The 27557-nt window shown below is 34.4% G+C and overlaps 1 protein-coding gene across 3 annotated transcripts in view; it reads right to left on the reverse strand.

The window, feature by feature from the left end:
* Positions 1-27557, reverse strand: part of Xrcc4 (X-ray repair complementing defective repair in Chinese hamster cells 4) — a 188600-nt gene that overhangs the window by 113919 nt on the left and 47124 nt on the right. For all 3 annotated transcript variants that reach the window (XM_013015950.1, XM_013015952.1, XM_013015951.1), the window contains exon 4: positions 43-209. In XM_013015950.1, coding sequence (XP_012871404.1) covers positions 43-209 — 167 coding nt within the window. The remainder of the gene's footprint in view (positions 1-42; positions 210-27557) is intronic.

The following is a 27557-nucleotide window of genomic DNA, read 5'->3' on the forward strand; positions in this document are numbered from 1 at the left end:
AAAATCCAATGTTCTTTTAATGCAAGAACACTATGTACATACCGTCCTTGAATATCATTCCAATCTCTCAGAAGCCTTTCATTTTCTTTCTGCAGGTGCTCATTTTTGGCTTGGTTTTCTGCAATGGTGTCCAAGCAGTAACAAACAATTTCTCTAATGACTTCAGCTGTGTTTGCAACTTTCTCTAAGTTGAAGGAACCAAGTCTGAACTAAAACAACAGGAAAACACGATTAATTTAGGAATAATATAAGGATTAAGAAGTCCAGTTTTAAAGATATATAGTTTATTTTTTGAGAAAAAATACAAGATTCAAGTAGAGTGAACAAAAAGGGAGCTACTTCCAATTTTTCTACAAATGTTTATCATCAATGAACAAATAACCGAAAAATAAACTATATAATTGATAAATCACACTTACTTCCACACAGTAATGAAAGCAATATAAATACCATTAGGCAATCTACACCATCTGTTTGTTAAAACTTTATTTTTTTGCTGTTAGTATTTTTTATTGTGAAAATACCATACAGAGGGGTTACAATTACATGGGCAAGATAATGAGTACATTTCTTATCAAGCATTGTTGCCTCCTCCTCTAAAACTTTATTTTATATCATCTGCACACAAGAAAAGGAGTTAGACATGAAGATATGTAATTCTAAATTCTATTAATACAAATGATAAATTAGAATAAATGATATATCATTGAGAAATATAAAATTTTTGGTAATGTTTTAAAAAATAGAGTTTTGAAAACCTGGTATTCTTCCTTTCATTTAGAGATTAATTTCTCACTATAAATTACTTTGTCATAAAGATGAGATTTAAAAATAATCCTGGTTAATAAATAATGTTAATGTATTCAAAAAAAATAAAATAAAAAATAAAAATAATCCTGGCACTAGTGGCTTATGAGTGGAAACCTAGCTAGAGACTGAGTGAGATCTACCTGCCACCCTGGGAAGAAAAACTTGCTAGAACTGTCCTAAACAAGCTTGCTCTAATCTAGCAAACACTTGGTTCTGTGTTCAAACCCCAATACTGCCAGAAACAAACAAACAAACCCACTTAATTCCTTACTAGGAGACACTTTAAATAGTATAATACAGCTTTAATTGTAGTTATGCAATTCTGAAAGAAACACAGTTATTACTGATTTCACATATAAGAATAATGAAATGCAATGATTAGTAATAATACTCTTTAATATTACATCTGTAAAATCATTGAACTATAATAAAAATAATTACATAGCTGTATAACTCTAATCTATCAATAGAATACTAATACTGGATGTGGGGAGAAGGGTAGGTGTTACATATTATTTGCCTGGCACTATTTCTCTTGTATTATTTAGCAGCAATACATTCTATTAAAGAAATATTTATTGTGTTCCTCAGCACTTTCAAACATCATCATACATATTCAGTAATACCTTCTCAGTGTGTTTTTCCATTTTCTACTCAGATGGTACAAAGTAAAACTTTCTTGAATGATTACTTCACCCACTTCTCATTTTACTCTATAGAGTTTTTTTTTTTTAACTGTATTTTTTTTGTCTTTTCTTTTTTGGTACTGGGGATTGAACCCACAACGTTGCGCTTGCTAGGCAAGCGCTTTGCCACTGAGCTACATCCCAGCCCGGGTTGGTTTTTTTTTTTTTGTTTGGGTATACTCTATAGAGTTTTATAGAAGTATTCATATTCAGAGCTTCTGTTATTCCATATACTTGAAGACTATCCAATCTGTATCTCTAGATAGAGTCTACTTTAAGCTCAAATTTTATATACGTATTAATCTATTTTAATGCCACCAGCATATTTTACATAGACCTTAAATTTCAAATGTTAAAATAAAAATTACTGTTCATCTCTCTGACTCAATAGACATTCACAATTGACTCAGTTAACTTTCATGGTCTTGTGAGAAGTACAGTGTTACAGTATGTTCTATTTTTTTTCTTTTTTTTGGGGGGGTCCGGTTGTGGGGCCTGAACTCTGGGCCTGGGCGCTGTCCCTCAGCCCTTCAGATCAAGGCTAGTGCTCTACCACTTGAGCCACAATGCCACTTCCGGCTTTTTTCTTTTTGCTTATGTGGTGCTGAGGAATCGAACCCAGGGCCTCATGCATGCAAGTCAAGCACTCTATCACTGAGCCACCTTCCCAGCCCCTATTGGTTTTTTCTTGCAGTAGGGTAAAGGCAGGAAAGAAACAAGGGTACATATTACTTGTATTTGTATTTCCATTTTTACATGGTGAAAAAGAATATATTCATGCATTCATTAATCAGAACTTTTGAACATAGACTTTATGCTAGGCATCAGAGATCAGAGTGATCAACAAAAACTTATATGTATTTTAATGAAGGTAATTGATAATGCACAATGATCAAAGTGGATCCTCAGAATTCAATCACTTCTCAAAAATCCTTTAGCTGACAAGATAGTTCCGAATACATGAGACTGTGGAAGACGCTTCATATTACTATCATAATATCATCTAATCAATAGTTATTTTAATTTCCTTTGGTTAAGTTTCCCACTGCTTAAATTACCCTTTCTATGTTATAGTTGGTAATAATTATAAAAAATCCATAATCGGGGCTAAGACTGTAGCCAGTGTTCATATCAATACAATTGTACATTTTATATAAACCTTAGAAATCATTGCTTTAGAGCCTGGATATTGACATCTACCTCTAATGGCTCCCAAACAAGAGCAATTGTAACCTCTGTGCTCAAAATAATGAGGAATCATAGTGGAGCTTTGTGAACAATATCTAAGGCCTATCCATAAAGAGTTTTACAAATACACTATAAAGAAAATAGTGCCCTTATGTCCTAGCAATCCCACTTTGGGGCATTTACCCAAATGAAAACAAGGCTATAATAAAGCTACCAGCACAATGTTTATCGCAGCATTATTCACTATAGCTAAGATATGGAACCAACCCAGATGCCCTTCAGTAGATGAGTGGATTAAGAATATGTGATATATACACATACACACACACACACACACACACACACACACACACACACAATGGAATTCTATGCTTCCATCAGAAAGAACAACACCACCAGATTAGGAAATGGAAAGACTTGGGAAAAAATCATATTAAGTGAAGTAAGCCAGTCCCAAAGAAATTTAGGTCCCATGGTTTCACTTATTTGCAATAATTAGTATACATATAGGATAATCTTATCAGATGAGCTGAAAAGCTCAAAAGCTAAGTGAAATGAATACCAAGATAATGGACACAAGAGGTCTGTCTTTCTTGTTATTGTTGTGAATATACTATGTGAATTTTTTTGTTTCCTTTGTATGATCTTCCTTCTATGGTATATCCCCTGTTGTCACTGCACCCTGCATCTTGTATATACATTTGACTAATCTGGGGAGGGGAAGGGGAATAACAAAACGCTGAAACAAGGACATAGGATGACCCATTGCAACAAGGATACCCACAGGACAGTATATTGGAAACGAACTCTACAACTTAGGGTGGGGGATGGGGGAGGATGGAGAGGAGTATGGGATGGGGAGGGAAGGGATAGTGGTACAACAACAAGGGAAGGGGTAACAATGAGTAAAGCATGCATTACCTTACTCATGTAACTGTAACCCTCTGTACAGCATGTTTACAATAAATTAAAATTAAAAAAGAAAAAGGAAAGAAAATAGCCCCTAAAGAGACACAAAACCCTGGTTTACCTATTCAGAACTTGATTTGCTTTTTAAAAATGGTTGATTAACATAGTAGCATTTCAGAGTACTAAGACCGTGAAATATCTCACTGGGACAGAATCACTATTTGTGTTGCATAGCTTCTGTTGCTCCCAGAAACAGTGAGCAAGCAAACACCAGACAAAAGTTACAATGTGAGAAAATGCTGTACTGTGGGACTCCTAGGAAATACAATTGAATAGTACATAGTATGAAATTACAAGGGGAATTTCTTTCTGAATTTAAGCAAGTTTATACTATTTATTAGTAATTAATCAACTGTCTTACAACTTTCTCTAGGAAATTAACAACAGTAAAATCTGTTTTTTTAACGTAACTATAAAATTTTGATTACTTGCCATTTGGAAATATCAGATATGAAGGCCAACATCTTCCTGTCCCTGCTCCACTGAAAAGAAGCCATAATTTCCACTAATTCAGTAGAACAGCATGATTGGTTTGAAGGTATTATTACACTGATATTAGAAGAAAAAATTTCATAAACATTACTGTGCTAATTATAATTCAGTAAATTATTTGCTTACATAAAAGAATGAACTCCAAAGTGGCAATTCTTTAAACACAAGCTAAAATATCAAGTGATCCTAAGTTTCCAATTTAAATAAAATCATAAAACACGGAATTGAAAAATGCTAACTTTTGTTTGGTTAATGATTGCTTCTTAAACTATAGATCAAAAGTTCTCCTGCCAATGTATTTTTTTAGCTGAAAATATTTACTGAATCAATCTTTACTTAGCATAATTAAGTTTAACAAACAAATTTCCTCAAAATAATAATATAAAATAACTAGCAATAGTTAATTTTGTCTGTTCTCTTCTTTACCTATAGACAAGGGAAAAATAAACTATATGTATAAAAATTTAAATTTTTTCTAGTATGAGTTGACTGTAAAATATAAAAACTGTGTATATTTTCTGAAATTGGTAACAAGTAGAGTACTCTCTACTTGTAAACGTCTTTAATTAAATTTTCTTGAGTACAATAATAAAAAGTTGCCAAGAAAATCATTCTAAAGTTAGCTGTGCCTGACTAGCCCTCCTGAAGGTAATTATAAACTCTAGGAATAAACAAAATCAAAATCCAAAAGCAACACCAAACATAACACTGTTTCAAAGGACTGGAGAATGAGACAGAGGACAATCAAATAGCAAAATCAGTGTGTACATAGCTCTTCCCCAGAGGGCACACTCTAGTCTACATGAAGAGTCCTGTAACTTAACTACAAATCACACTTATTGGCTTCAAGTGCCAAAGAAAGAGAATCGTGTACACACATCTATGCACATGGATATTCTATTCTCTCTCTCTCTCTCTCTCATTCTGTCTCTCTTCTCTCTGTCTCTCACACACACACAATGTAAAGAAACAAATGAAGAGAAAAATATGTAATGCAACTAGAGAATTAATTAGTAAAGGGTAAGTTTAAATTCTATGTAATGGAATTAGGCAATAGAGAAAACAAAAGATGGGATGGGATTTAAAAAGCAGACCAAGAAAAAGATTCATAAGGTGAAAGATTTACATTTTCAGGCAGAAACAGTCTGTCACAACTCCAATATACTATACTAGAAGAGTATTCATATAACAAAATAAGATCACTAAATTTTAGATACTTCTGACAAAAAGGGGATTCTGAAAGCCTGCAGAGCCATGAAAGAGATAGCATAAAAATAAGCAGGAATTGAAACATACTCAATTTCTTTCTCATTAGAAATTGAAATTCGCTGGAAATTAATTCATTGACTTCTGGTTCTAGAGGTCAATAAATTAGTGCATTTAAAATGATAACAACATAGACAAGACGGTATTTAATAATATTTCTGGGTGCTAGTGGCTCAGAAGAATAACTGAGGATCATGGTTCAAAGCCAGCCAAGTGAAGAAAGTCTATGACATTCTTTCCCCCAATTAACCACAAACACACACACACACACACACACACACACACACACACACGGAGCAATGATCCTGTGGCTAACCTTGAGCACAAAAGCTTAGTTTGGGACATCACCCAAGCCCTGAAAACAAGCCCCAAGACCAGCATCACATACACACACACACAATACACAGAAGTTGTGACAAACAAAAAATAAATAAAAAAGAGAGACAAGGTCCATTCTTTAGTTGACTCATACTACTGACATAATATATTTAAATAATGTGTAAACAAAAGTAATTTATTGTTCACAGGTTTAGAGGCTGGAAAGTTGAAGAGGAAGGCCACAGTACATTCAGCCACTGGATTAAAAATACATGTGCCCTTTCAAAAACAAAAGAGAAAAAATTGAAAAGTAACATTTATTATGCATCATAATAATGTCATTAGATAATATTCACAACAAAAAAGTGGAAATAGAAATATAAGCCAGTGGTAAATAAAAATTGGCAAAAAGAGTTGAAAGTAAGACAGTGAGAGATGCCCTATTGCTCTGTAAGTTTTGTGGAAACGATTTGACTGTTAAAAAAAGTGAAATATTTATAACTTCGACAAAATAAAAATGAAAATAAAAACAAACAGATGAAGCGAATTATTTCTATTTTTAGGCTATTTGCTATGATACAGAATTTTCTATAGATCTAGCATTATCAAAAGTATCTTTTTATAGTTTGATAAGCATGGCTTTCATATGTAAGAGGTAATTCATCTTCTGAAAACTGTAGGCCCAGTCAAAAGTGAACTACAAGAACTTCTAATCCTTAATCGTGCTGAAAGGACTACTGGGTGAGAACGAATGAGAGGAGGGAAAATAAAGAATAAAGGTGATAAAATACATCATACACACATATGTATATGAAAATAGCATAAGGAAGCCTACTAATAAGTCTAAAAGATTGTAGAGATGGGAAAAATAAGAAACAAAGGGAAATTTGATCAAAGTATATAATATACACGGTGGGAAATATCCTAAGGAAACACACTTGTAAAATTAATATAGGCTAACAAAACAGCAAACACAAAACACAACAAAAAAATTCTCTTTGGAATTTAGAAATCCTTATCCATTGTAGTATTTGTTCTTGCCAACATATAATTTAGTTTGAAAGTTTTGTATTTTAAAAACTTTCCTTAATATTATTATTTGTAGCATTACTGACTTCTTTCACTTCCCTCTCCATTCTCCACTGAAACAGAGACTTCCATTGTCAAGAGAACATGCCACAGTTTCTATCTATTTGTACTGGCTTTGAATCTATGACATCAAATCCTCCTGGTTTTCATCCTTTATGCCCTCTTGCTCCCTATCAATTATCAGTATTCTTTGAAAACTTCTATTTTTGTGCCAGTTCCTTAATAAGTTATACTGTCCCAACTCCTGTTCTTTCTCCTCATTCACTCTGAAAGTAAGTTCAAATAGTCTGTGATTCATCTAGTGACAATAGGAGGATAACTTCCACCTATTCCACTTGTGTATCTAACTCAGTTCAGTATTCTGAGCATCAAACCCATAGGTTAAACATGCTACTGCTGTCAACAGTTCTAAGTCTCAGAATACTCAAATTTACCATCTTTGAAACAGAAATCATCTATTTGTCCCACAGACTGCTTAAGGTCTCATAAGCAAAGCCTCTACCCTGGTAGACCAAATTAAAGCCACCTAGTAGGATCAAATTAAAATCTCTAGAATCATCCTTGTTTTTTTTTCTTTTGCCTTATCACAACATCCATTCAATCACCAATTCTATCAACACCACAGCCTAAAAAGTTCAAATATGTCACCTTATCTCTATCTTAGTTACTTAGGTCCCCATTATGTCATTTAGATTACTGTGACAGCCTTCCAATTACACTCCCAGTCCTTTGTTTCATTCTCTACATTTACCAGATTGATCATGGCTGTAGTCCGCTTATCAATTCAGCTTGATCTCTAACAACTGGTTCTCTTTCCTAAAATATTTGTAATCTGCCACTCCTACTGTAATCTTTGTACTATTTTCTCATGCTTTGTATGTTGGTGAATCTATCTATTGTATAATTAAACTATACCATGCAGACCCTTTCAGAATTACTTTTATCCAGAGATTTCAATAAAAGCTCAAAAGTACAAATAAAAGCTCTTTGCAGGGTCACCTACAAAATTTCTATATAAACTATTATTCATTGTATTTCTCAATATCCTTCATATAGTTGGAACCATAATCAATATCTTTGGAGAAACAAAATCAATAAAAAAACATTTTATAATGAACAAACCCCACAAGCCTGATAATTCTACTGTTTTACAATTTAATAGACCTGGAGATCAATATAATAAATTGTTCTTCAGAATCTTTAAAAAAATTCTTTAAAATTAATATTTATAATTTTTAAAACTAAAGCTGTTCAAAGAAAGAGTTTCTTCTTCTACCTGTCTTGATTTGGGCCTTTTGTTTTAAACTCACTGCTTCTGCAAATGCTCTATGTATTTTTTAATACAACTTCAAAGGTTGTTTTAAAATAGGACAATAACTTATAAACAGAGTAGGAAAGCTACATATTTAACCTTTAGTTCTCTGTTTGCTAGAAGCAACATTTAAAGTCAGTCATGGAAAAATGATATAGTTGTGAGTAACTTAGGTGGTTTTTATTATGAAAAAAATAAAAACACTTTCATATTTAACATTTTCATATTTAGCAAAGAGAATTTTAATGATTTTGTCTGGAAACCTGATTTATATTATAATTTCATTAACCTTGACTGCAAGGATTGTTTCCTATTATTTTTTTTCTTTTTTAAAAATAAGTTTTTTTTATTGTGAAAATACCATACAGACGGGTTACAATTACATGAGCAAGGTAATGTCCCATTATTTTGTGTGACCTTTTTCTCTGAAAACCATTTCTACATATATACAAATATATGAATACACACCATACGCACAAATACATACATGTATACAACTTTGTAAATTAGACCAAGTAAAAGAAATTCCTTTATACAACATGTACGTAAAAATTAGGTTGGGCGCTGGTGGCTCACACCTGTAATCCTAGCTACTCAGGAGGCTGAGATCTGAGGATCATGTTTCAAAGCCAGCCTGCACAGGAAAGTCCATTAGACTCTTATCTCCAATAAACCACCAGAAAACCAGAAGTGGCACTGTGGCTCAAGTGGTAGAGCGCTATCCTTGAGCTGAAGAGCTGAGGAAGAGCACCCAGGCCCAGAGTTCAAGCCTGATAACAAAAAAGAAAGAAAGAAAGAAAGAAAGAAAGAAAGAAAGAAAGAAAGAAAGAAAGAAAGAAAGAAAGAAAGAAAGAAGAAAGGAAGGAAGGAAGGAAGGAAAGGAAGGAAGGAAGGAAGGAAGGAAGGGAAGGAAGGAAGGAAGGAAGGAAGGAAGGAAAGAAGGAAAGTTCAGAGAAGGAAAAACCGAAAAACCATGTATAGTCTTCACTTCAAACTATATTAAATCATATTTAATACAGATCATAATTTAACATTAATTAAAAGGCTGGAAATGGCTATACTGCCAACTTTACTTAGGTGTAATTAGTGTTACTTAAGGTGGTAAAAATAATTCGAATTGCAAGTAGTTTATCTAATATTTAAAAAGTCTAATAACATCTATTCACTTATGATGCTCCATGTTATATGTATATATATATATGCATATGTTAATTTTTTCCAAATATTATTAATATGGGAAGAGAATAAAATCTATCATTTTAGTTTCATTAAGCATAACTTTATGGAAGTATAACTGGAATGAAGTGGGGAAATTGCAATTACTACCATTGCATTTGTTCTAATATATTATTACTAAAGATAAGTAATATTGAGTATTTACTATATTTCAAGAATATATGTCAGTTAACATTTCAGGAGTTAAATAATATACATTCCCTACACCAGTAATCCAAGCTACTATAGAAGCTGAGAGAGGAGGATTACAGGTTCTGGCCAGTCCTCAACAAGAAACAAGAACCTACTTAAAAAATAAATTAGAGGGGCTGGGAAGGTGGCTCAGTGGTAGAGCACTTGCCTTGCATGCATGAGGCCCTGGGTTCGATTCCTCAGCACTACATAAGCAAAAAGAAAAAAGCCAGAAGTGGCCCAGTGGCTCAAGTGGTAGAGCACTAGCCTTGAGCTGAAGAGCTGAGGGACAGTGCCCAGGCCCAGAGTTCAGGCCCCACGACCAGACCCCCCCCCCCCCGCTCAAAAAATAAATAAATAAATAAGAAATAAAAGGACTAGGTATGCTGCTCAGTGTCAAAGCACTTCTCTAGCAATCATGAGGCCTTAGGTTCAAAAGTTATTGTGTTCGCCAGGCGCTGGTGGCTCACGCCTGTAATCTTAGCTACTCAGGAGGCTGAGAGTTAAGGATCAAAGTTCAGGCAGGAAAGACTATAAGACTCATCTCCGATAAAAACATCAGAAAACCGGAAGTGGTGCTGTAGCTCAAGTGGTAGAGTGCTCGCCTTGAGCTGGAGAGCTGAGGGACAGCGCCCAGGCCCAGAGTTCAAGCCCCACAAACAACCAAAAAAAAAAAATTATTGTGTTCTGGATCTAAGAGAAAAATAGTATAGAGACTGTGTTCAAAGTTTGCAGAATTCTACAGGAAAACTTGAAATTATTTCTTTAGTTCTATCATGTATATGAATATAACAACCTATATTTATAGAAAGATGAAACAATATTTCTTTATATAATGGAAAAGATAGTAACAATTTATAAGGCCTACAATGTTACTAAATTCATTATTAAAAAACATAATACCACAACCATGAATGTTCAACATTTAAAGCTCCAAATATAAATAGAGAAAAGAGTTGAAATATTACTGCACTAAACTTACTGTTTACAATGAAATAATGCCCTTACTACATAAAATACCAAATGTTATGTGGTAACTATGTAAATAAGTCATGTTACAAAGAATAGCACCTTGCTGTTAGCAATATTAAAACCAGAAATGTACTTTTATGCCCAAAAAGAAATCAACTGTTTTGGCATGCCATATTTCCACTTCTATGAACTGTTTCCTATGAAGCAATCTCAACAGAGAACACTCACTCATTGCCAAAAACATTTTCAAATAGTATAGCAGTCATTGTTGTGTTTTAAAGTAATCATAATTCATTCCATGGGGTGTTAAGATTGAATTCCCAAAAGGAAAGTGTGCTTTTGAAAACACAATACATACTAAGACATAAAATTATAGAAAAACACATCCCAATGGATAAATAGACTATGGAAATAAATATTTGACAAAATTTTTAAGTTTTTTCTTGAATGATTCATGAGGTCAGAACAAAGATTTATGTTCTACTACTAGAAATGTTTGGTAATTATGGCCATAGTTACAATAAAGTAAGGAGAGTAAGTGCATCCCACTTGAAATAAAACAATTCAAAAATCTATGGAATATAGGTTCTTATAATATTATCAGATATGTATATAAATCAATATTTGGCTACAAATTGAAAGAGGGACTATGATGCTTGGTGGGTCTGTGTCCTACCCAGTCCCTTCTTAGAAAGATCACTCCTGAAGCTTGATTTAATTTTTATACTGATAAATAAAAATATGAAAATTCATAAAAACAGTTTTACAAGTTCATATTTGACACACACCTATTGCTAACTGGATCAATGTATAAGTCAAGAAAACTGTAAAGAGCTGGGAAGGTGGTTCAGTGGTAGAATGCTTGCCTGGCATGCATGAGGCCCTGGGTTCAATTCCTCAACACCACATAAACAAAAAAAGCCGGAATTGGTGCTGTGGCTCAAGTGGTAGAGCACTCACCTTGAGCTGAAGAGCTGAGAGATGGTGCCCAGGCCCAAAGTTCAGGGGAGGGGAAGAGAGGGGAAGGGAGAGGAAAGGAGGCTGTAACAATTGAGTCCCAGAATGGGTGACTGCTTCTAAAGTGTCATGACCTAAACTCATTCCTACAGGATTCTATAAACTAAGTTAATATAGATATACTTTATCTTCCCTTGAATTATCAGAGCAGAGGTGACTTTTACAAAAAAACAACTTCAGGGCTGGGAAGGTGGCTCAGTGGTAGAGTGCCTGCCTCACATGCATGAGGCCCTGGGTTCGATTCCTCAGCACCACATAAGCAGAAAAAGCAGAAGTGATGCTGTGGCTCAAGTGATGGAGCGCTCACCTTGAGCTGAAGAGCTGAGGAATGGCACCCAGGCCCAGAGTTCAAGCCCCACCACTGACCAAAAAACAAAAACAAAAAAACCAAAACCAAAAAGCAAAAACTTCAGGTGGTTCCCATGAGGTTACATAATTATTTTTGATGAAACTAAACTAATATATCAGTTCATTGCATATTACTTTTATAGAAACTAGCAGCTAGGCATATGCCAAAAAAGGCCATATTCCATTTGTGAATACCTACCACAACCAACATAGTCTCATTTATTTTGATATTTCTAGTACATGTCCACCTTTAAAGGTCACGTATATAAGTCTCTTCAGTTCGATCATAGGAAATCTGATAAATTTGATATTAAATTGGGCATCTGTAATAATTTCCTCAAAATAAACTTCCTGAATCAATGCTCTTGGCTCCCACAAAGTAACATTCAGCTTAACATGCAAAAAGATTTGTGAAGAATTAACTTTTATACAGAACAAATATTATTGAAAGATGTTCATTAATACTTTAATGGTTTTCATAAGCACACTAATTTTAAATAGCTAAGCTTGCTAGGTGCCTGTAGTAAATGCCTATAATCCCATCTACTCAAGAGCCTGATAACTGAGCATCATGATTTGAAGCCAGACAAGAGAGGAAAGCCCAAGAGACTCTTAACTTCAATTGACTACCAAAAAAGAAGGTTAGGAGTGGATCTGTGGCTCAGGGGGTAGAGCACTAGCCTTGAGCAACAAAGATCAAGGAGAGTGTCTAGGACCTGACATCAAGCCCCAAGATCAGCAAAAAGAAAAAGAAAAAAAAAGATGAATAAGGATAATAAGAAGCAGTATGAAAACCAGACATACCAATATACAGGACAATTTTCAGACTTCCAATAGGACTAGAAATATACAAGACTCATATTGAAGCTTTACAGAGTCAACAGTGATATTTTTAAGATTCCTCATTTCCTACACTCTGTGACTGACTTGGCCAACCTCTAGCTAATTCAACAGAATAATGTAAAAAGCACCAGAGCTACGTCTATCCATGTTTTTTTGTTTTTTTATGGATGTCGATTAAAAAGTAGAAGTAACAGAAGAAATCCTGGAACAGTATCTAAAAACAAAATCAATGTTATTCCAAGAATGACTAGTACCAGAACATAGCAGAAAACAGTGACTTGGAGGTATCTTACCTCATCACTATTATCATTGTAAAAAGAGAACAGAAAAAACATAAAGAAGGTTTTGAATCTGTTAAACACAAAATGAATTTGCTCATAACATAACAGAGATAGAATTTTTAAAAATCAATGAAAGTGTTCCATTGCTATCTCATCATTGAATAACTGAGAGGAGCCAGCCTGTTTGAGGTTAAATATAATTCCTTTTTGCTTGCTAACAGCATTGTATGATTCTTTGTAACACATGTAGGCTCTCAGCTTTCATAAAAAATACTTTGTATAAAAACTGATAAAAAAGATATATATTCTTATAGTTCAATCAAAATTTCTGAAAATCAGAATTAAATTCACTGGAAGAAGTGTCGGCTAAGGGGCAATGAAAGTAAGCAGAATACAATGCAAGTTTTACCCAGCTACCATTAGTTTAACAATTTCATGTACATGTTCATGTGTTAACTAACCAAAGACACAAAATACTACTGTGAAAATTACATTAATGACCTGTACTTAATTCTCCAATAACCAAACCCCTCATTTCAAAAAAAGATATTAAATAATCCACTTAAAATGTACTTTAAAAGACTAGTAATGAGGAAGAGGTGCTGTAGCTAAAATTGGTAGAGTGCTAGTCTTGCACAAATAAAGCTCAGGGACAGCACCCAGGCCCTGAGTTCAAGCCACATGACCAATAACAACAACAATAAATAATAATAATAATAAACAAATAAATAGAAGACTAGTAATGACCAAAAGTTAGGAATACGCATTGATTTACAATGATCAAAAATAGAATGACTTTCAATACTGTCCAAGAAAGAATCAAAAGCAACTAGAAGCCCTATTTTCTCGTAGTATGCTCCAAAGGACTGAGCATAAGCACTGTCAGGAAGTCTCAGTTTTCACAGTTCCCTCAAAGAATGAAAGAATCAACACAGTGATAATGCTGAAGAGATTTCATTGAACCAGCACAGTACCACTATGGTAATTAAAATGACCTTGTTGATTCCTTTCGGTATAAAGTTTTGCTTTGAGATTTTCAAATATGCTAGTGATCTGATACATAATTCTATGTGGACTTTTGGCCAATCAAAGTATCTGTTTCTACAGGGGCTTACTATTAGACTTTTTATGGATACTAAAATCCACAAGTCCCTTATATCACATGATCTAAAATTGGTACACTTTAGGAACTGACATGAAAAGCATGCTTGCATATATTCAGAAGAGATATAGTTTTAAAATGTCTATTTGGAAGAATCTGTGGATGTGAAAGAAGTACATGTAGGGTTAACTGTATATAGGGAAGAATTTAGACTTAGAATAAGGTTCCTTCATTTTCTGAAATTAGAAGAAAAAAGAAATGTAGCCACATTTGAACATGGAAAATAAAAATAAAAACATATCACTGCCTTATAATACCATAGTGACTACACAGAATTCTCAAATGGCTCTGACGACTCTGACCATCAGGTATATCTTTTATATTCCCTCCTTTTTTTGTGCAAAAGTAATGAACTGGATGGGATAGATACTCTTATAATTAGATTTAGATTTGAGAATGGATATCCCTTGTTGTCACTGTATTTGATTTGGTACTCTGGTATTATATGTACGTTTATCTGAATTAGAGAAGGGAAGGGGAACAACAGAATGGTGAGACAAAGGACAATGTAACAGTGACATTCACAAAACAATATGTTGGAAATGAGCAGTACAACTTGGGGTGGGGGTTGAGAGGGAGGCAAAGTAGGAGAAAAAATGAGGGAAGGGGCAAAAAAGTTGATAAGAAATGTACTTATTACCTTACTTGTGTAACTGTAACCACGCTGCACATCATCTTGACAATAAAGGGATGGGAAGGGGAAACAACGAGGAGGCAACAATGCTTGATAAGAAATGTACTCATTATCTTGCCCATGTAATTGTAACTCCTCTGTACGATATTCTCACAAAAAATTATTTTAAAAAAGAATGTTTATCAAGTGAGCTTTAAGGAAGCCGTGGTCTTTTTCTTAAAGAGTGGAAATTAGGTTGGGTTTAATGGTTCATGTTTGTAATGCCAGGTACTTGAGAGACAGACATAGGACTGCCAGGTTAAGAGAAAAAAAAGTTGCTAGGTACTGGTGGCTTGTACCTGTAATCCTAGCTATTAAGGAGGCTGAGATCTAAGGATCACAGCCAGCCCAAGCAGAAAAGGCCATGAGATTCTTATCTACAATTAGCCAACAAAATGCTGAAAGTAGAGCACTAGTCTTGAAGGAAACCAACAACACAACAATAACTGAGGTAGTGTCCAGGCTCTGGGTTCAAGCCCCCAGGACAAGCACAGAGAGAGAAACACAGAGAGAGAGAGAGAGAGAGAGAGAGAGAGAGAGAGAGAGGCAGACAGACAGACAGAGACAGACAGACAGACAGAAATACCAAGATCTTATCCAAAACAAGCTGGGTATAGCAGTCTCCACGTGTTATACAGTTACTTGGGAGATGAATTTGAGGATTGGGATCTAAGGCTGACTTGACAAAAAATGAGTGACATTACCTGAAAAATAACAAAAGCAAAAAGATCTGAAGATGTGGCTCAAGTGATTGAGTACCTGCCTTCGTGAGCAGAGAATCCTGAGTTCAAGCAGCAGCATCACCAAAACAATTAAATGAAGAGTGGAAATTAGACTGGAGGGAAATTTTGTGTTGCTGGCCTTCAAGACAGACAGTATCATGAGAATGGGTTTCTAGGAGCTGAGAGCCAATTTCAGCTAGCAGGCAACAAAACACTGAATCCTGCCAGCAACTACATATAACTGCCAGATGACGTGTAGCCCAGATGATACTTTGATTTCAACCTTAAGAGTCCCTGTCCAGAAACCCCACTGACTTACCTACAAAAAATGGCATTAAAAATAGCTATAGATTTATAATGTTGTCTATTAAAAAATCATTAACCTTCCATGTAAAACTAACATAAAAATAGGTGGGTTTTTTAAAAAAAATAGATTAAAAAATAAAACTACAAAAATGAATTATTAAGCTTCCGTGAATGAGAGTCAACTAAGCTTATTTTCTAGCAATAAACTAGAAAATAAATCTTGGGCTCTCCATGCTTTATTCAAATATCATATCAGGCAAAAAATAATTCAATACAAATAGAAATAATCATTGTGATCATGTAAAAGGTAAAGAGCTCGACAGTTAACTAGTTTTTCATGGTGTTCACCTATGAAAAGACTAAGGAAAGAAGATGGATTCAGCTATTCACAGGTAGCTCATGATCACAAAATACAATGTTTTCCTGGTAATTTAATATCTCCAAGAGGTTCTAGACATGAATTGCTGAAACAAGTTAAACCTTCAAGTTTGTCTAGTCAACAGAAAAGATGACTAAGTTTCCACTAAAGTGTGTGTCAAAATATTGACATATACATCCCAAGATTATTTCATAAAGCACATTTCAATAATTAGGGAAGAAATAAACTTGCACTCCTTTTGGCATTTAGTCACTTGGGCTTTTGAAATCATTCTATTTATGCTCGTGTTTACTGTCTGGTTTCTACAGTAATAAATACAAAGTCTGTTTATTTTAAATACTGAATCCTCAAATGAGATGGTTATTTTTCCTTCTCATTCCAACTGCACACTAACCAAGTTCTTAAGCTAAAAAGAACACAGGAGACTGGATATTTATAAGACAAGTTAGATCCAATATGACCATTTCCAGTCTTTAGTTTTAAGAAAAATGTCAAACTCCAGCTGTTCTAGCTTAATAGAAGGATGGCCCAGATGGACCTAGTTATTCTTTTGAGGTAGACAAAAATCCTAAGATTCATTATGTCCATTTTCTTCACTTTTGAGTCTCGTTATTCTTTTGAGGTAGACAAGCAACCTATGATTACTACGTCCATTTTCTTCACTTTACATTAGGAAACGCAGCACTTGCCTTGTGTTTCATCTCTCTGGTCAATTTCAACTCTCTTTCCCAAGGAGAAGAAAATCATTTCTTTTTCAAATAAAAGCAACAGTTTATCCTAACCTATCAGATAGTACAAGAAAATCAATCTCTGATAAATCAAGCAGAATTTAAATTCATGATACTAGCAGTTATGTATTTATGTCTGTGTGTATGAGAGAAAGACAGACAGACAGAGAATTCATATAGAGCCCAGACTGACCTCAATCTCACTATGTAGTATAGGTTGGCAAACTCATGATCATCCTGTCGCCAATTTCTTAAGTGGTAGGATTATAGGCATGAACTACTATGCCCAGCTAACATATGTTTTTAATGGAACTAAAGTACTTTAAGTTTAGTAAAAGATAAAGCCACTCATAAGAGGCCAGAAGACGGATCACAAAGATGAGGAGAGTTCGATGGTATGATGTGGACTTGTTGAGAAGGTTAAGTAGAGTGAAAGGGAGCAATGACCACTGGTAAATAATGGCCCTTACATCTCTGGAAAGGAACAAGGCTGGTAGCCAAAGGATACTGTGAAAATAGAGCTTCAAGCACAGGGCTGGTGGAGTGCTTGACTTCTGCCTTCCTGTTGCATGATAGTTGTTACAAGAAGGTACTCAGATCTAATCTAGAACCCAGGAATCATGTAGCTTTCCCTCCTCTTTCCCAGGGATATTGAGTACTAGATGAGGGTGTGAGGCATGAAGACTGACATGCCAAGTCAGTTCTCTCACTCTAACCCAGAACTCAGGGTTCAGTTTGCTTCCTCACCCCATCACACATTCAAGGGATATCTTCAGTCTTAGGCTATGGAGCAAGTAAGAAGATAAGTGATATACAGGGTGCAGAGCTCTCTGTAGTCACTAATGTCTTTTGGTAGACAAAAAAGGAAATCTTCTAGGGTGAAAACAGTCTTAAAGTAGAAAATTCTCTGTAGACAGGCCCAATTCTCTACACATACATAACACTAGCCTGTTGATTAGGAACTGGAAGATATTTCAGCTAGATTCCTTCTCACAGTGACGACCATATGAGCAAATTCTTGACTACTGAGTCAAGCCTTTTAGTCCAGTGGTGAGAAGCTTTTCACTAACCATTCCACTACCAGCCCTGACTGTACACTTTGAATATTTCAACTGAAAAATTACAGGTGATGAAAACTTCCAACCAATAACTTGGCATCATTGCATATGAACTAGCATATGCAATGTAAACACATACACACACACACACACACACACACACACACACTTCCACTTTTCCTTTTTGGCCTGTGATGAGACAACAGACTAAACACACAATGCCCAAGTGGCATCTTTTGTGAGACATGCAAGAGGAACTGCTGTCACCAGTAACAGTCATGCATGTCATCATAACTCATAAGAGAGACTTGAGAGATTGGTTTTACCCATGAAAAAAACTTAAGCCAACGTCTGAAGAGTTAAATGACCAAACTATAGACAAAGATTCACTCATGATTGAAACGCAAAAAAGATTTAATTGCATTTATCAAGAAAGAATTGAATTGCCTTATTCTTGACAAAAGTGTTTTAATTATGTACCACACCATCCTATACCAAGAACGTTTCTATGCACATCCATTACAGCTCAACAATGTCATATCAACAGTAATGCCATGCATAATTTTGAAAAAGCAGAGGTTTTAACAGCTGCTTTATGAAGCCACTGAATAATACTGATATAGTGATCTTGCTTATCACTGTGAAGTGCAATAGCTGAATAACTGAAACATGTTCAAGAGGTTTTACCATTTACAGGTTTAAGTCAAGAAGATCATAAAGATGAGGTGAAAATTATCAGGGAACTAATTCAATGAAAGAAAATGGCTCTGTGATCTAGAGTTCATGATGGGCATTACCAAGTACCAAAAGCAAATGTCAAGCTTCAAGCCCACAACACCCTTCTCAAATCTCTGCTTTCAAACAGGAAGTCATCTGAAGCTAAATTAAGATTGTGGAAAGTGCAGCTCAAAAGGAATAACATGGTACCCCACTCTGGAAAGATAAAAGCTTTTTACAATATTTGAATATTCTGGTTAATGTGAAAACCTAGTTGAGGTATTTTATGAAAGAAAAAAGGACATGAAAAGTAAACAAATGGAATTGACTTTTTGAAACCAGTTAATGAGATGATACGCAAAGCAGATGATATACCTGAAAATATACAACATGAAAACATTCAGCTGCAAAGCAAAAATAAAGCCAGGTAAAACAACCACCCACTATTTGAATTGTAGAAACATTACATAAGCAATGCTGAATTTCCCACTTTGAGAAGATATAAATTGAAATACACATTTGTGTTTGGTACAACTTATTGCTATGAGTAGTTTTTTTTAAATTTACCATCACAGAGTTGATTGTACTCCAGATGAACCAATGTTAATACAGAAATATGAGTAGCAAAATCATCAATATCAGCTAAAATTATATGCTTCTCCAAAGAGGAGGAGTTCCAGCCATCACATTAGGAATGAGTTAATGACAACTATAGCAATTGATAATTTTGTATGACCCACAAATGATTTTATGTTAAAATGGACCTTGGCAGAAAAAAAAGGGTTTCTCACTCACGCATTAGAACTTCAAAAAGACAAGATCAGAAAAGAACTTCTTTGTATCATGTTACAATTAAAACACCAAATATACCCAATAAGGAAATAATATTAAAATTTACAACAGAGAAGTGCTAAGTCATATATCAAAGTAAACACATCAGAAAAACTGCACATTTATCAACAAAATTTCTAAAAGCAAGGAGGGCATGGGACAATATAATTCAAGTCCTGAAAAAAATACCTAACTTAGACAACTGTTGGAGGAGAAGTGGGGAGATACAGGAGAGGGAAGAAAATTATGTAGGATAAGCAATATCAAATTACAGAAATACACTGGATCTATGTATGAAAAAAGCAGACAGAATGACCCTGACAGGTGTTGAATAATAGGGAGTAGAGGGATGGAGAAAGAGAGCAATATAAGGACTTACTCTAATTACTCTGATTAAAATATAGTATAGGCACATGTGAAATACCATAGTAAAACTCTTGGTATAACTGATACATATACACACGTGCATGCACACACAAACACCGACACATGCACTCAAAACCACATACAAAAAGAATGAATAAAATAGACTGTTAAAGGATGAATATGGTAAAAATACTTTAAAGACATATAAGAAAATAGAACAATAAAGGAGGGAGGATGGAGTGATGAGTACATTGTGTGTATGTTGGAACATCGTGTCACAGTGAATCTGTCCTTATACAAATAATGTATGCTAATGAAAAAGATCTTTTAAAAAAAACTTAACATCTGCACTGATAGTATTTCTTTTCAAATTCCATACAGAAAACCTTTGATATGCGGTCTGAATATCCTACAACTTTGGCAATTCTGCACATTGACAAAAACAGAAACTTTTCTCTTAGCTTATGGTATTTTCAAAGCAACATTGCTCTCAAGAAATGTGATGCATCCAGGCACCAGTGGCTCACACCTATAATCCTAGCTACTCAGCAGGCTGAGATATGAGGATCATGGTTCAAAGCTAGCCCAGGCAGGAAAGTCTGTAAGACTCTTATCTCCAATAAACCACCAGAAAACTGGAAGTGGTGCTGTGGCTCAAGTGGTAGAGCGCTAGCCTTGAGCTGAATTGCTCAGAGACAGCACCCAGGCACAGAGTTCAAGCCCCACAACCAACAAAAAAAAGAAAGAAAATGCACTATATTTTGTTACTTTTCAAGAGAACTTTCAACGTTCTCTAAAATTTTCTTTATTTGATGACACTTTATCTAGAAAGTCACAATACCTGAACATTAGAAATGTTACTTCAATGACAAGCCAGAACAATGTCTCATGTATATGGCTGAATGAAGCCATTCCCATCACCTAAGAATCTGGAGAGGTGAAGTTAAAATTCAAAGCTATGTAAAAAAAAAATCCATACTATGTAAAAATGCTGGACCATTCCATATAATTGGCCCTTATAAATTACTATAATTTGGATAAAGCAATAAATACCAGGAATCTATTAACATAAATCCATGATTTAAATGTTTACATTTGGTTGGGCTGGGAAGTTGGCTCAGTGGCAGAGCACTTGCCTTGCATGCATGAGGCCCTGGGTTCGATTCCTCAGCACCACATAAGCAAAAAGAAAAAAGCCGGAAGTGGCGCTGTGGCTCAAGTGGTAGAGCGCTAGCCTTGAGCTGAAGAGCTGAGGGACAGAGCCCAGGCCCAGAGTTCAGGCCCTACAACCGGACCAAAAAAAAATAAATAAATATTTACATTTGGTCTTCCCCAAGGAAGATAAATGGATTATTTTGCTTTACAATACTGTGTCAATAAACATATATATATATATATATATATATATATATATATATGTCTAGAAAAAGTTTCACTAGGAAGTTAAATTTCCACTTTAATAATAAGTAAAAGTTTGAGGACTGTAAGACAGTCAAAAAGAAGAGCATCCTTTTTTGGTATACTAACTTAACTTTATTCTGAAATGTCTTTATTTTTTTTTCAGACTAATTAATTACTAAGAAGTGCAGGTGCTTGAAAATAAGGCTCTGTAAGGAGGACTGACACAAGACCAGGGAGACCCCAAACAGCCATAGAGACAACTTCAAACAGCCACAGATGTCCACCACATGACAGCTAAGAAAGGGACCATGAGAGATATGATGAAACTCTTCTGTCCCCTGGTATTCAGGGTAAGGTGTGAACAACCATCTGTTCTTCATTTATGTTTCTAGAAAGCCAATACTGAGTTCTAGAGTTCAGAGAAAAATTCACATGGAAAAGTATGCTCAAAATTATAAAATGATTTCACAGTAAAAATGTATCTGGTATATATGATAAAGCTTGATAAGACTACCTTCCCATTTGATACAACACATATATAATTGCATTTAATAACAGTTATCAAAAAGTTATCAAATACAATCAATATACTTGATCATGAATTTGAAAGTTGCTACTCATATATGGGCTATTTTTTTCTCTCACTTTAAAACTAATGCTTCACTAAAGTTATTACTTTATAAGCCTCTTGAAAGTATAATCTGACAGATCTACTTTTAATATCAGAAAAGTGTTTTTAAAAATTAAAAGACAAAAATCAGAAATATCTCTGCTTTATTTTATTTTTTCTGATGGAACACTGGAAAATGAAGAAACACCAAGCAAAGCAAGGTGCTGCATCTCTGTAATCCCAGCTACTCATTAGATGTAGACAGGAAGACAAAGTCCAAAGCCAACCTGGGTAAGATCTGAGAGACTCTATCTCAAAAACAAAATGCAAACAAAGGCCCTGGAGCATTTGTCAGTAATCAGGTGATTGAGCACTGGCTTAGCATGTGCAAAGTTCTGAGTTCTATCCCACTATCAAAGTAAAAATCAAAAAACAAAAAACAGATCTTTAAGTTAGGATCTCTTCTAAAAGTTCACATGTAATTATATATTTTAATTAAAATTCTATTCATGTATAATTGTTTTATGTAAAATTATATGATTTGTAATTATAATAAAATTACATGTCTGAAATATTCATAATATAATAAAGAAAATCAAACCACAAGATTTAAATTTTTACAGTAGTTATTAAACAATATATTCTTCAATCCTATCAATGTCTCTCTAGAACTCTTATTTGGAAATGATATAGAAGTGTTTGATATCTTCTGTAAATGTGGATTTTGTTGCCAAGAATGTTCCAATGTATTGTTCCAGGAGACTCTGATCATCATAAATTTAAGTTCTCATTTTATATGAAAGTTTTTAATCCTCTCAACTCTTTCTCCCCCACCTTTATGACTACAAAATCGAAAAATCTACTAGCTTATAATTTCCCAAAGGATAAGATCTGTTTTTAAAATAGATGAGAATATGATTTCAAAATAGAAACAAAATTGAAATAAATAACCATTACTTTTTTAAATAAAATAATATAACAATTTTAATTATTTCTGAAGTTATAAAACATTTTTACATTTCCAAGCATTCTTTTATTTCCTTATTTTGTCTATATTAACAAACAAAATTCAGTAAGTTATCATTATTTATTTTACTTTTTTAACAGCACTAAAGGTTTAAACCCAATCTCATATCCACTCACTCAACTGGCTCTGTATAACTTGATCAATACCTTCAACCTTTTTTCTGGTTATTTTGGAGATATAATTTCATGGACCTTTCTGCATAGATTGCCCTCTGTATCTCAGCCTCCTAAATGGTGAGAACTGCAGATCTTCAGTCACTGACACCTAGATCGGAAATTTAACCTAATATATTTCTTCTTTTATTTTGTATAAGTAGGATACTGAAGAGCTTCAGTTATTATTGATATTACTTCACAGTAACATACATTACGGATAAAGAGAAGCAATTCAGTGAGGGAACCATAAGGAGAATCATATAAAGATGAGCATAATTATACCAATTAAAAAAACTATAAGCATTCATATAACTGTAACTCCTCTGTACATTATCTTTACAATAAAAATATATATTAAAAAGTATAAACATTTCATATTTTTCTCAATGTAATTAATGCAAGATTAGTTCATCATGATAATCATTTTCTATTTCATAACTGAAGAAAATTACAGTTCTTTTCTATAAAACTAGGCAAAATTTTCCTGTCATTTGTATAGTTAAAATAATGGGGCCAGGTGCCGATGGCTCATACTGGTAATCCTAGCTACTCAGAAGGTAGAGATCAGAGGATCATGGTTCAAAGCAAGCCCAGGCAGGAAAATCTACGAGACTCTTAGCTCCAATAAACCACCAGAAAATCAGAAGTAGATCTGTGGCTCAAGTGGTAGAATGCTAAGCTTGAGCTGAGCTGAGGGACAGTGCTCAGGCCCAGAGTTCAAGCCCCATGACCAACCAAATAATAATAATAATAACAATAACAATAATTTGGATAGATTTAACCTAATGTGCTACTTTCTTCTGAAGGAAAATAATTATTAAGAAAAAAATATTAAGAATGATAAAAACTAGTCATCAAATTATCCTTGTCTGACACATAATTACTTTCACTTCATATTCCTTGTTTTTTCAAAATCTATAATTTCACAATATTTGACATTAACATCTTTGTATAAAATATTTTTACTTGATGTATGTATAATAAGTGGGTTTAATTGGTTTATTTTTATATGTACCCAGGATAATGTTTCCTCAATACAGTCTTATGTTGACTGTCAACATAAATCCTTTTCTCTTGGTACTAGAAGTCAATGAGTCTCACAGGCTACAAAGACATCCAGTCTCTGTTATCATCGGTAGCATGACTTTATTAAAAAGAAAACAAGAAATCTCAAACAGAAAAACAGAGCATATGATCAATTTGTTGTAGTATTTTCCTCCTCCCATAGAAAAAGACCGTAAGAAGAGGCTGTACAAATCCTTTACTTGGTAAAACCCTCACCATTTGACAAATTTCAAGTTAGTGAATGAGATTGTTTCATTCTAATTTCAAGAGCTATCTCACACAAAACATTTAGATTTAGTGAGTGCTTCCAAATACAGAGAATAATAATGGAGCGATCAAATCTAAATTACATTTGAGTAAATATTAGTCATATAATGCACTGTTCGCTTATATGACTATGCTAGATAGAAGAACAGATATAAAATCTCAAAATAGGGATAGGCATTCTCCATAATAGAATGACCAAATATTTTAGAGCCATTTTTTATTCACATATTAGTTTTAGTTATTGTTGTACTGCATTCAAGGATACCCCCTTCCTCAGGTACTAGTATCTGAGATTTTTCTCTTGATCAGCTCCTTCTTGTATTTAAGAATTATTAGGAGTAGCTGCGACTGTGTTTGCAATTGAGGAAGGGTAAGAAAACATTTTCCGTTTTTTAACAATACAAAATCCTATTTAATCCTTGTGCACTTTGTGTAGTCCTTCTTCAGCTGTGTTTGGTATTGTAAATGAAGATTTTTTTTTTCTGAAAGTGAGAGGAAATAGAAATTGGCTCCTAGCTACTTGGGTGGTCTAAGTGTCCATGATAAGCCTTAAAGCTTCATGGTTTCCACACTGCTCTATACCCCACATTCAGATTATCTAAAACCTCAATTTTTCAGGCTCTCTACTTAGCAAGCAGTTTGCTCCTCAACCATCCCTAATAGCTCTAAGATCTTGTTTCCACAACACTAGTTGTTCATTTCCCTGCAATATTCCCAAATCAACAGCTATTTCTTATATATCCTTTATTATTTCCAGTTTTTTTTAAATTATTGACTTTCTGTCATGTTACAAAAAAGGCCATATGAGCTATTAGAGGGGTAAAAGACACTCAAAGAAATTTGTGCGAGCTAATAGACCATATACCTAGTTTATACTCTCTAGCTAAACAAATAAAGTTAAGTGGAAGAATTTGAAGACTACATCACTGCATAAACAGTATCTGACATTTAAAAACTAATGGATAATACTGACACAATCTAATTGCTCACATTTTGTTTCCAGGAATATTTTACTTTTTTCTTTTCCTCTCCTTTCATTTATAGGTTTATAATTCCAAACTTCCACACCACACCTGGATATACTGTCCCCAATTTTTCTTTAATCTCTCTCTCTGTCTCTCTCTGTCTCTCTCTCTCTGTTTCTCTCTGTCTGTCTCTCTCTGTCTCTGACTCTGTCTCTCTCTCCCCCCTCCTTCTCTTTAATATGCCAACACATTTCTCTTTTGACAACATATTTTTCTTTCTAGAATTCAAACAGGAGAGCCACATAAAAGTAAGTTATAGGTATAATCAATCCCTAGGTTTACCACTTATGTTTACAAAAATTAGTTCAAATACTTGTGTATGAATTGTAAACACAATCAAATCCTTAATTCCAAAATAAACTAGTTACCAAATGCATATTCATCATGATAATTGAGTTTATGTCGATTCAATATTTGAACAGAAATGTCACTATAAAGATCAAAGCAAAGCAAACTCCTCAAGTGCACTGACTTAAACTAAAACAAGGCTGAGAAATAGGGACTTCTATTCTGATCAATGCAGAGAATTGGTACCAGGCTTGTATTCCTGTATGACAATATATGAATACATAATATACTGTAAATGTGGAAAAACCTGTGAAGTCATGTTTCAGGCAGTAGATGCAACGTGAATCGATCCTTGTGATAGTGGAAATGCACAAACTGAACTCCCAACTTGTGCAGATTTCTCAGGATACTGGCTACCACAAAGAAGAAAGGGAAAACCCAGTCTCTCACCAAGTGAAGGATGATCACACTGGGCAGAAGAGACAAATCCAGGTATTCAGGGAAGCAGTTTCTTATCAAACTGAAAACTTAAAAACTAGTTCTTATAAAACTTAAAAATTAGGGCTGGGAAGGTGGCTCAGTGGTAGAGCACTTGCCTTGCATGCATGAGGCCCTGAGTTCGATTCCTCAGCACCACATAAGCAAAAAGAAAAAAGCCGGAAATGGCGCTATGGCTCAAGTGGTAGAGCATTAGCCCTGAGCTGAAGAGCTGAGGGACAGCACCCAGGCCCAGAGTTCAGGCCCCACGACCAGACCCCTCCCCCCCAAAAAAATTAGTATACTATTTTCTTCTTACCTACTTTCCAAACTATTTTCCTTCCTTGGTATTTATTCAAAACATACATTCAGGGGGAGGATCGGGTAGGGGGGGGCAGGTGGGGGTATGGGAAGGGATGTGAAGGGGAAACAAAGGAGGAGGCAACAATGCTTGATAAGAAATGTACTCGTTATCTTGCCCATGGAATTGAAACCCCTCTGTACGGTATTTTCACAATAAAAAAAAGAAAAAAATACATTCATGAAAATATTTACACATGAGTATTTATGGTAGGTTTATTTATAATAGTGCCATTCATGCAGGTGTCCTTCCACTGGTAGAATAGTCCAATTGTGGTATAATAATAGTATAGAATATTGTACAACAATGAGGAGGAAAAGGCTACTGAAACCAGCATTAACATGGATGAATCTCAGTGTTATGTTGAAAGATATAGTATCCGTATTACATCCCATCGCATACTGTTTGACTATTTCTGTAAAGAAACAGGCAATATTAGTTTGGAAGAAAAAATGCAGAAGAGTGTTTGCCAATAGGGGATGCCAATGGCATGGGGATCCATCTGACTTGATGTTAATACCCATATTTTGACTAAAGTAACTATTTGCCCAGAGAGAAAAAAATGGAAAACAGAATAAGGTTAAAAAAAAAAAGTGTGCATATCTACATTTAGTTAAATGAACAAAAGTTCTGCAACAAGATTATCAATATAGTGAAGTTGTATATATTTTAATATACATGTTTTTATCATAGTTCATATTTTACCAAATAAAAACTGAAGACAATAGTTTTAGCTATGTTTATGTCAGAGATCTGAAATACTTCCTAGTTACAGCACATTTTTTTTTCAATTAGTAAGAAGTTATTTTTAGCACGATAAAAACTGATGGTAAATTTAATACACGCTTCTACTTTCCAAAAACATTTTCTTGCTAGGAAATATCAAGAATAGCTGGATGTGTGGCTTGTGCCTGTAATTCAATGATTTGGTAGACAGAGAT

This window comes from Dipodomys ordii, unplaced genomic scaffold (assembly GCF_000151885.1).
Source record: "Dipodomys ordii isolate 6190 unplaced genomic scaffold, Dord_2.0 Scaffold28, whole genome shotgun sequence".
NCBI lineage: Eukaryota > Metazoa > Chordata > Mammalia > Rodentia > Heteromyidae > Dipodomys > Dipodomys ordii.